The sequence below is a fragment of the Phialemonium atrogriseum genome, assembly GCF_030411735.1.
Source record: "Phialemonium atrogriseum strain 8032-3 unplaced genomic scaffold QBC33scaffold_30, whole genome shotgun sequence".
NCBI lineage: Eukaryota > Fungi > Ascomycota > Sordariomycetes > Cephalothecales > Cephalothecaceae > Phialemonium > Phialemonium atrogriseum.
The window spans coordinates 348,452-359,283 of NW_026848167.1; the positions used below are offsets into that span (position 1 = coordinate 348,452).

The following is a 10,832-nucleotide window of genomic DNA, read 5'->3' on the forward strand; positions in this document are numbered from 1 at the left end:
TTTAAGAGTTCACCTGAGGTTCGGCTTGGACAGGGAAAACGGGGGTGACGGATTATGTATATTTGGATCAGCTTAAGCAGGATCACCGACTGACGGACTGGCCTGATTGCCATGGAAGTCACATCGCAAGAGGCATCAGGAATATAAAAACTGGTATCGTCATCTGCATCTCATTTTCTTTCTCGTGTACCATCTCTGAATCTGGTATATGTCGCCCACAGCATCTCGCGTCCCTCGTCTCATAGGCTCGAAATCGTACACTCATATCTGCCATAACTGTCGTGTGAGGGACTCGGCCGGCCCAATCCGGCAACAACCGAGCTTTGCACTCGATGGGCGTCAAGGGTCGCTCGTGTCGGAGCGGCACTTCGCTGACCGAATAGTATCCCATAATCCTTCCCAATTCGGCCCCCTGAGGCATACTGAAGCAGCTAAAGCCGGTAGCCCAGAGCTGAGACGGCCTATCAACACAGTTGAAAACAGAAAGGTGTACAAGAGAGTAACAAACAACATATTGCTAAATGGGGCGCTATTGGTTATCTGCTGGGAAGACAGGGGTATTTTGGGCGCACGCTCATGAACATAAACAACAGGAAGAAGTAGCAGCTAAGGGATATCAACACGAGTTAGAAAAAATAGAGAGAAAATTGGGGTGTTGGAACACGATGAAGAAACAGCAAAAGCCTCCTCCCAGAAGTGGGAGGGGATATAGAGTGACACATAAAAGAACAGAGAAATAACCAACGCCGATTTCGTAAAGGAGCCGTGAGGCCATTCCATCTTGTCCAGCCGCGAGGCTCGTCGGTCTTGAGTCAAGATACCACAGAGAAGACAGACAATTCGCCGTCCCGCCCACCTATATAATCCACAATCATATGGCATCGTCTTTCGGGGAGGTCCTGTCGGCAATGGGCGGACATATCTCTCCTCCTGCAGCTCGAGCGGCTCTGCAGGCTCCCGTCATGATAAAGCCGAGGCCGCAGTGACCCCCGTATAGACCTCGTCTCAGAAGTCATCCATCCATCCCCCTTTTGTGCAGTAGTAGCGGTCGTGTGACCTGAGTAATCTACCAATCCAGCCCAAGACTTTTCATCCCCTCGTCTGAACCTCTTTTGGTTTTTCGTTCGTCGTACAACGTGGCTCATTTCTTGGCGATAGAGTCCACATTCCTTCTCAACCCCATCGCTCCAAACAACCCCCAAGGCTTTGGGTGCTGAGGGTGAACGAGAGCCAAGAGCGCCACCAGTGGCGTCTAAATGGCCTCAATGGCGATGTCTTCCTGAGCTTGAATGTCCCGAATGACCGTGTCGATGCGAGTGCCCGTGGCGGTGATGCCCTTCCCGGTCTCTCCTCGATGATGAACCCGCCGACTCTAGGTCCCGTTCCAGCTGCTCGGCACGGCGACGGAAATCGCGGACAATGTCCCGGATGTGAGCTATGCGGTCAAAGTCGACCTCGAGCTCGTCAATCTGCCGGATGATGTCGTGGTAGCGCGCAATCTCGGCATCGGCATTGTCGATCAGGTTGCCTGCGCGGTCGTATACCTGCATCGTCACTATCTGCGACTGCTCCATGAGCTGCTCGAGCTGCTGTTGAATGTGCTGCATGACACGGTCGAAGTGGCGGCCAAGTGCGGCGAGCGAGCTGCTATCGATCATCAACACCCCCGTCGAAGAAGCTCGGCTGGCGGCGCGCGACGACGAGGAACCGGCGGCTGCTGCCGCCTGCTGGTGTTGCCGTAGCAGGGAGATCTCCTCATTCGTCAAGCCGAGCTGCGTATCAGGGATCGCGTTTGCTTGTGTGGACGACATATTGAAGGCGGATTGGCGTCACCACTGGCAGAGCTGTGTCAAGATAGGCCCGGGGGGTTCCTTGTTGGAAAGCTCGAGGGCCTCGGCGAGCTAGCGCCGAGGGCGCAGGGACAAGACCCGGATGCTCAAGACGGGAGATTTCAGTCCCTCCAGGGGACAGCGCGCAGGTGGGAAACTGCAATGCCTTGAAGCCTTATTGCCTGCAAGCCGCGGTATGGTAAACGACCGGTTCGGGAGGCAGCGGCCCGTGAAGGAGCGGTAATTGGGGCTCCGAGTGGGGAGGTGCGCCGATGCGCTGCTATGGCCTTCGAGAATCGATGCAAGTGTAGATGGTGGTGGCTGTTGCGGCACCCGTTGCTAAAGCGTCGGCGACGATGCAGTGCGCACAGAGTCATTGTTTCGATGCAGTAATGGCGGGCATGGTTGAGACTCGATGGGAGGACGGGTTTTGCAGTCGATGGAGATTAATCACCCGCAGTGTTGGGAGGAGAGTCGGTCAGTCAGTCGGTCGGTCGGTCGGTCGGTCGTCGGCGAGGAGACGCGAAAGAGGGGGCAGCGGAGACGGGAAGAACGGTGATGGATGGGATAGAGTAATTCCCAGCGACCTTCTTTTCTGGTGATACAGGCTGGATCCAGTAACCCTCCACCAGGATCCGAAAGTTTGCACCGACACACCACCTCGAGTATTGGACTGTCGGGCCTATACCCTCAGCCTGGCCTTGTTCACACTTGCTGTAGACAACGATGAGACATGCAGATATATATGTATTCCGTAGATTCGGGAAAGCTTCCGCCAGTTTGCAAGATTCCCTGGGCGACCCGTAATCAACCGATTGATTGATTGATTGATAGTCGATGTTGAATCAACGCCGCCGCCGATATTGAGCCAGAAGTAAAAGGAAGAAAAGGGGTACGGGTTTATGGCGCAGTTCGACGAATACGACTGTGATATCGACTTTCGCGGGCTTTATCGAGCTCAGTAGCAAACGGAGAAGCGGAATAAGATGTGCTGGGTCCGGATCGATGAGGCTTTGACGTCCATATCCCAACTGCCACTGCTGAGGAGACTGCTGGACATGCAGTCCATCACTGGATGCATATGCGATCGGAAATGGGGTCACCTGTTGGCTGCCCAATGTATGTATATACAGACAATATAAATGAGGATGCTTGAGCAAAGGATCTGGAAGGAAATCGTTATCGAAATGGGGATTTTTTGGGTGGCCGAGATCACTTGCACCAAGTTTATTACCCCCTGGTCCCCTGTCACATCTTTCTGCTGGGACCAATCACACGCCCCGCAGCCTGGTCCAAGGAGTACCTGCCTTGTTAGCCTCCACCAGAGGCTGTAAAGGGGCCCGTCGAGAAGCGCGAGAAACGATGGGGGAAAATAAGAAAATATAGAAGTCCACGACACTTGCTCAAAGTACCCATCTATGGCGCCGTGACAAGAACTTTTGATACGTAATGAAAAAGGCGAGACTGGGAAACAGAAACACAACGAAAAAGGGAAGAGAGAGGGAGAGAGACAAAGACCAGGATTTCCGGTCTGAGCATCCCGGCGCGAATTAAAACAACGGGAGGGCGCCATCACACCCACGCTTGCGGGGGCACCCTTTTGCGGGGAGGAGCGCGTCTTTCCCGGGGCCCCGGTGATGAGCCGCCTAGAGCTAAGTTCCCACATCTGATCGACCGGCACTCACAGCTCGAAGATGACACCAACCCGTTCCCTCCCACGCATAAGTAAGATGTATATGTGTGTGTGTGTATGGAAATCGTTTCCCGACTTGGTGGTGCCACTTACAAGTTGTGTCTCGCCAAGTTACGTCTTGGCACAATCAGACCAGGCATTCCCTCGAGCGCGACCACTATCCGCTACACGGCCAGAGGGGAGAGTTCATTAAGGGGTTGGCCAGGGACTCAGCTAATAATGTTTTAATGATGTATTACCAAAGGGCCAGATTCGGCAGCACGTTGTAATTCCGATCCCATATAGTTGCGAAGGATAGGAGTACGTGAGAAGGTATTGGAGGACGTGAGAAGGTATTGGAGGGAGCTGCTGTCGTCTCCAGCCGACATTGCCATTATAAAACGTATTGAGTGAGAACATCGAACTCTGCCTAGTTAAACGCAGGCCTCACCATCGAACATTCTGCTTCTCTCCTTCCCAGTCACCTCCTCAGATGCAGCTAACACACGACTATATTTAGATGAAGGCAACCGAAGTACTCGTCCTGCTGTGGTCATGGACAGTCCTGTCCTACTACCACCCCATGTGGGACTCAGGTGTATGTTCTTGGCCAAGTATGTAATTGCTCTAGGAGGGCCTGCCCTCATTCTCAGGTCGCCGGTACACCCATGGAATACCACGGCCAACAGAGTTGTTCATATCCAGCGCAGGCATACAGGGAGGGAAATAAGTAGGCTGATACTGTATTGTTTGGGCCTCGGCGCGACTGATCGAGTATACAGACATGATGTCCACGGGACACCCGCGAAGAACTGCTGGAAATTTCTGAGAGTTAAGGGGGTTCCGAGACCATTGGAGACGATCTTGCCTCAGGTAACATATAAGCAGCATGGTTGCGTTGGGGGGGCTTGTGGGCACCCATCAACAAGTGACTGGCGACACTTCGATAGCCAAGGATATGGTGAGAATACATGACGAGAACCTGCAAGATACAAAGGATGCTCTCATCTTGAACCACCGGCCAGGTAGGAATAGCAGCAGTCAAGCCAATGCCATACGGAAGGGCCCGAGGAAAGACAGGGCTGTGGGAGAAGGGCGGGGATGGGGAGACGGTGATGCACGAAAGCCCTCATCCCAACTGTTGAAACAATTTCCTGCCAGGAAGGAGAGCCCATATTAGTTGTGGCAGGCACGTGGGGAGAACGAAACACCGACCAAGACGGGTCTATATTTATAACATCTCCGTCAAACACTGCTGTTCATGCAAGACACCTGGAGCCAAGACCCTTGAGATCTTGAATATGGGGCCCTGCTCTTGACATGAAATGGCCTAAGGAACACCCCCAGGCCCTCGAGACAGAACAGAAACATTGACATCCCCGCATCTCACCCACCTCACTCAACCCCAAGGTTCCCTTTGCGGCGGTTGCCTTGTTAACAGACATCTCAATGCCAGACTTGCAGTCGAGTGAGTCTCAGACTGTCTTGGTTGCGATAAGGACCACCTCCCGCATCGGAACAAACGCCGAGACGATATCTCAGGTAGAAGGGAGAGCAAGGAAGGTTGAGAATGGCACGACCTGGTGGTAATCTCCCGGCTTGGTTACCGTGATCCACAGAAACACCTCGCTTGGCGCCAGACTACGCTTGGATATTGGATATTTATGCGTTTCGAGACTCGACACATTATCGTCTGCGATCATGCTAGATCTCACGGGATATCGCGGTAGTGGACAGATCAATGCAGAAGTAGGGGTAGAGAGCGCACGAATTCCGCGTAGATTGAAAGGTCGGACGGGCAGGGCCAAGCCAAACACTATTGCTGTCCTCGCTAAAGGTAAATAGTCAGAGAGGCCAGAGAGCGTTGTCGAGCAAGCCACTTGAAACACAGCAGCCGTCGCAGATTAGACACAGGGAGTAGCGTAGCCTCGTAGTCAAGCCTCGCGCGCACTCGAGCAAGCCCATTGGCTTGGGCGCGCTGGCCACGCGAAGCTAGCGGAGCCGCCATTGCTTCTTTCGGGTCGTCTTTCCGTCATGAGTTGCCTGGTGTAGTCGCACGTACGCAATAGTTCGCAGGAGGTACTCTTCTTTCCTTTTTTCTTTCGTCTTATTGTTTTGTGCCGCCGCCGCCTCTCTGTTCGTCGCGCTAAGGAATAAGGGGGAAGGGGGATGGGGAGGGATACAGACCGGAGTTTCCGTACCGGTGATAGTCTTGCGTTGGTGTTGTTTGTTTTGCAGACTGCAAGCCAAATTGTGATTGATGATCGACAGACATGTCTCACTCGCATCTCCACTTCGTACGTGCGTACAAGTTACTCCGTTCAGCGACACTCATGCATGCTGCCACGCGTGACTTGCATCTTTCGTTAGTTGATCTCTCGCATGATTGATGAAATGAACTTGAACTTCAATGTCCGCAGGACTGCAGGAGGCGCCGCCATCATAACCGGTCGTCACACTCGTGAGCTCTACGAGTCTTGTCTTTCTCCAGATGGACACCTCCCCTATGCCGGCAGCCGAGATACACTACTGTGACGAGAGCGCTCGGCGGCGAAGAGCTCTCTCGCAAAGTATAAAATCCTGGACTCAGCTAGGACCCTGAACATCATCCTTCCCACGATGTCCTGAATAAGGGACTTGCAGCACAAGTTTGCAGGAGAAGCAGGTGAACAGCAGGGGGCAGGAGAGGCGGGGTTCCCGGTCGAGCATATGACACTAGCCTGCTGATCGTCATTGATCAGTGATCCGATCGTCAGGATAGCCAACAGGGATTGTGGCCAGCTAACGGAGAGTGCCATTAGGGGATCCCACTAAAAGTCCGAGCGTCAGGGGGGAAGGGAGGGATATCCTTGGGCGAAAACCACGCTTGGCCCCCTGAAGGTTTCACTAACGACGACGGTGTCAACCCGTGGGATATCAAACTATCCCGTTCCTGGCATGCTAGGGTGGGTTAATGTCATCTGATCTCCACAGATGCGGTTCCTTCCAGGGCTATTTTTGGGTTTTCGGGCGCATCGGAATAGCCCAGCTTCATTTCATTTCCTGTCTGTGATAACATTTCCATGTGCCTGTCAGCGATGATCACCGACGAAACGGCTGACAATGTTCTGCTGCAGCCGGTATTACACAAATAACGACTGATTTTCATAACACCTACCAAAGTTAGGTATGTGTAGCGAGAGCGACGAAAGTGCAGTTCGCAGTCCGCACAATGTAGCGTGACTCGCGAGTGCTGTCAGGTACCTACCTACGCAAGACCTTTCCCGGATTGCAGGCCCGCAGGAGCGGCACGGGATGTCTTGCTACGCCGCTGCGCTGCATGCTGCAAACTCACCTCAGGTCGGGCATACTCCGTAGCGTAGCCAGCAGAGGGGCCTGCCGAGCTCCTGAGTTAATATCCCGAGTCCCACAGCAGATCACTGAAATGGGCTTCCCATGGCAGCGGTACGCTTTCCTAACCCCTTCCTACCTAGCAGACCAGCCCAGCCTTGCTCCTTCGATGATCAATTGCACAGTCGACGAGCTAGCAGACGGCAATAGACGGCAAAGTGTACGCATGAGGCATGTGCCTCTTGGCAAGTGACTGTGAGACCTTCGTGCCAGAACGGGTTGCTTGTTTGAATCATGAACACACTAGATCCGACCGGTGAGCAGAATTCGGAGGCTAGGGGAGTGGGGAGGGGCCAGGCTAGAGAAGCACACGCAGGAATCACAAAGTGATTTGGCGTCGTTAGACGCTTTGCTTGCCCAGAAAGCGAAAGAAAAAAAAAAGCAAGTAAGAGGCAGTTTCTGCTTTCCTCTAGTTACCCACGCTAGTGCGGTGTGGAAAAACGCTAGAAGAACTTAATGAGAGAGCTGAGCCACATTTTTGTCGACGATCTTCAGGACCCCACACCTTGCCTATGAAGAGAAGAGTGGGCCCCTCCCAATTGGGCGGGTGATGACGGAACTCCACTAGCCGCCCTAGTTGCCATTACTCGAAGGAGCAGGATGGGCTTATTACGCCGCCGCGTCTGCGTGTGGAAAGTGTTATGTGGTATACACTACATACAACACCAGTATTTCTTACGGCGTTCAGCTTCCCAGAGTCCCGGAACGAAGATCACAAGCTGAGCACAAAATTAGCATCTCTTGGTGGCTTTTCCTCTCCCGCTAACAGGCCCGTCATCCTCGCGCTACTACCTAGCTAGCCAGCCGGTGATGGCACCGCATCACAACAAGCATAAACCCTATTCAAATTCGATATTTTAGATGAGTCCCGCCAGGGGTTTTGGGAAATGGTCACTAAAAGCCCGCCCCCATCCGACCATCTCCACTCTGGTGAATTGCCGAAGTGGTATTCCGTCTTGGTTGACTTAGCGTGCTGTAGATCAATCGAGGGGGACCCATGCACGCTCCTCTCGGAGTCGTTGCCTTTGTACAGGAGTCAGCATCCTCGAGGGCCGTCAGGGATGTGCTCGGCAAGCAGGCAACGCATTGTCTCTTTCTGCCCCGACCCTAGCAGCACAGAGACATGGAGATTGGCCCTTTGTTTTACTAACGTGCTAGTGGACTATAGTAGAGAAGGCTTTTGACGATCGATGTCCACCGTGCTCTTCACTTTGGAGATTGCCTTCTCTCTGGAAATGCCCCCTGTCCTGGCAAGCATTCTTGACCCTCCATGTCCTTGATGGTCTAGTGTGAGAGACCAGAGGGCAACAAGTCACAAAGAGTACCGTCTTGGGGAGAGTAGGTACTGATCACCATATCACATCGAAAAGAGGAAGACATTGCGTTTTCCGAACTTGTTCTTTTCCCATTCTTGAGTGGCCTCCGTTTCCCCAGATAATACAAGCTTGCTCTGAACCTACAGAAGGCGGTCCTTTTCCTTTCCCACCCAATGGCGCGCACATCCCGCGGGCCCCCAGTCTTGTTCGTCCTAGAAAGTGTACAGTTGCCTGCAGCGGCATTCCCCGTGTGTATATACATTATGGCTAGGAAAACAACAGCAAAGGAAATCGTAAGAGCGAGTGCATGAAAAGACGCCCAAGACAGGATAGTGTGGCGCTGCGAACAAAATTCGAATGCAAACAAACGCCCGTGAAAATGCTGAGTAGCAGATCGCAACTCCGACCTCCCCTTTGTTGTGGCCAAATGACAAAAAGAAAAAGGGGGCGGGAAGGCAAGATCATCTTCAGTGATCGAATGTCAGACAGGCTGCGCCCCTCCCTACCATTGCCGGACCCCGGACCCAAAAAAGTGCTCTAAAACGAAATGGAAGAGTCATCTGCAACTCGTTCCACGCCTCTTCTTTCTTTGCGCCTGTCCCCAGACTCGTCGGTTCGGCTCCGCTGTGTCCAGGGGCATCCTCGATTCAATCGTGGTTTCGAACGCCCAAGGTCTCGTCCAGCAAATTATGCAAACATCTGCCAACGCCGTTCGTCGTGATCGCGCCTCTACCGAGAGAAGATCCCCGCCATGTCCCAACTCCTTTTCCCCTCCCGTCCTTCCTGCATCCAGACGAGGCCGTACCGATTATATTTCAAGGTGATAAAAGAAATGGGAAGACGCCTCCGACAAAAGGCGAAGCCAATGGAAGGGCGAGGGAGATGTGCCAGATTACGAAATCAGAGCGGACCCGCTGCTGCTGGTTTCAAAATTATGGCATCCCCGCTCGTGGCGCTTCATGTTGCTGCGGACGCTGAAGGCCTTCCCGCAGCCGGCATGTGGGCATTTGAACGGCTTCTCGCCGGTGTGAGAGTGGCTGTGGATCCGCAGCGAACTCGGCCTCGAGAATGCCTTGTTGCAGGTCTGGCAGATGTACCGGTCCTGAGACTGCGGGAAGGAGGCCGCCGAAGATGGTGAGATGTAGTGATGGTGCTGCCACGGGTTGGCACCAGAAGTGGGACCCATGGCAACCGAGACGGGAAGGGGAGGGAAGGTCTGAGGTAGCGGCCGCTGATAATAAAGACCCGAGATCTGGGATTGAGGCGGGGGTGTCGGCTGCATGGGAGGGTAGTACGAAGCCATGGTGGGTTGTGTCATGTACGCTGATGTGGCGAACTGAGGTTGGTAGGCTGAAGTCTGGACTGGTACGCGGGGGACACCGGCCGCGGCGAGATGGTGCCGAGCATCCGATTCAACATGGCCCAGAGGCGGCGTCGACTCGAAATAGTAGTTGGAGGCTACCGAGAGCTGGCTCACCGACTTTGTTGACGGCGAGTTGTACCCTTCAAACGAGGCATCCGAAGACATGGGAGGGGTTGGCGGGAGTGCCGAGCGTGACATGGCAGCATTGCTGTAGTGTGACGAGTTTGGCCGCGTGTCTGGCTTGATGTGTTGCACTGAGAGATCCAGGTCAGCATCGCTTGTGCGATAGCTGCGCCAAGCTGCCGTACCTTGTGGTTGCTGTTGTTGCTGGTGGTGTTGTTGCTGTTGCTGCTGCTGCTGCTGCTGTTGCTGCTGTTGCTGTTGCTGCTGCTGTTGTTGTTGTTGTTGTTGTTGTTGTTGTTGTTGTTGTTGTTGTTGCTGCTGCTGCTGCTGCTGCTGCTGCTGCTGCTGTTGTTGCTGCTGTTGTTGCTGCTGCTGGAACTGAGGTGACGTCTCTGAAGTGGGTGAGCCCTGATCCGCCAAACCGAGCAGGTTCGATATCGACGGCAGAGAGCACTTGGATGTCTCGTCCATGGGAGGTGATGGCGGGGCGGAATAGCCGTAATGAGCGCTCGGCTGAGCGCTGTAATGGTTGGCCAACATGGTGGTTGTCATGATGGTGCTCTTGCTTGACGGTTAGGTGGTGGCTCTAGCTCTTTAGTTGGATCCAATGTCGTCGTTTTGGGTGGTGATAATTAGGTAGAATAGACAATAATATCAGTGAATTAGGGTATGGTATGGTATAGTATGGTATGGTAGAGTTGTCGGATGTTCCAAGCACCAGCTGGATGTTCGCAGAGTTTTGTTTGATATGATGGATCTCGGATTTCCAGAGAGGCCTAGTAAGAGGGAGGCGGGGTGGGTAGTATATGTATACCACGAGAAAAGAAGCTTGTTGCCAGGGTGGGCGTGTGGTTGGCCACTGGGCCCGTTTTGTATTTCCTGATCTCCCGAAGTAGATGGCAGGGGAGATCAAGTGTCAATCCACAGTTGATCCCCGGACGAAGACGGCCACAGAGGGGGAGACTTGTCACAAATTGTGTGTGGGTCTGACCCTTGGTCCGGCAAGGTTGAGCTAGACCTGGGATGACGGTGATGAGCGGTTGATCGAAAAGGTACCTCTGCGTAGACGGTAAGTACATATAGCGCCTCCTATTATATGGGGGGAAGGGGGTCTGGCTGCGTCGAGGGGGATCCTGATT

At 53.6% G+C, this 10,832-nt stretch overlaps 3 protein-coding genes across 3 annotated transcripts; 1 reads left to right on the plus strand and 2 right to left on the minus strand.

The window, feature by feature from the left end:
* Window positions 1-1,072: 1,072 nt before the first annotated feature.
* Window positions 1,073-1,975, minus strand: QBC33DRAFT_243627 (uncharacterized protein). Its single transcript, XM_060422930.1, has one exon. It carries the CDS (start codon window positions 1,809-1,811, stop codon window positions 1,263-1,265), a length of 549 nt encoding a protein of 182 aa, XP_060279840.1. The 5' UTR covers window positions 1,812-1,975; the 3' UTR covers window positions 1,073-1,262.
* Window positions 1,976-4,063: 2,088 nt separating this feature from the next.
* Window positions 4,064-4,849, plus strand: QBC33DRAFT_549598 (uncharacterized protein). The gene has a single exon (XM_060428977.1). The coding sequence runs from the start codon at window positions 4,102-4,104 to the stop codon at window positions 4,474-4,476; it is 375 nt and encodes a 124-aa protein (XP_060279841.1). The 5' UTR covers window positions 4,064-4,101; the 3' UTR covers window positions 4,477-4,849.
* A 4,037-nt stretch (window positions 4,850-8,886) lies between these two features.
* QBC33DRAFT_243661 (uncharacterized protein) lies at window positions 8,887-10,357 on the minus strand. The gene has a single exon (XM_060422931.1). It carries the CDS (start codon window positions 10,243-10,245, stop codon window positions 9,100-9,102), a length of 1,146 nt encoding a protein of 381 aa, XP_060279842.1. The 5' UTR covers window positions 10,246-10,357; the 3' UTR covers window positions 8,887-9,099.
* Between the last annotated feature and the right edge of the window lie 475 nt (window positions 10,358-10,832).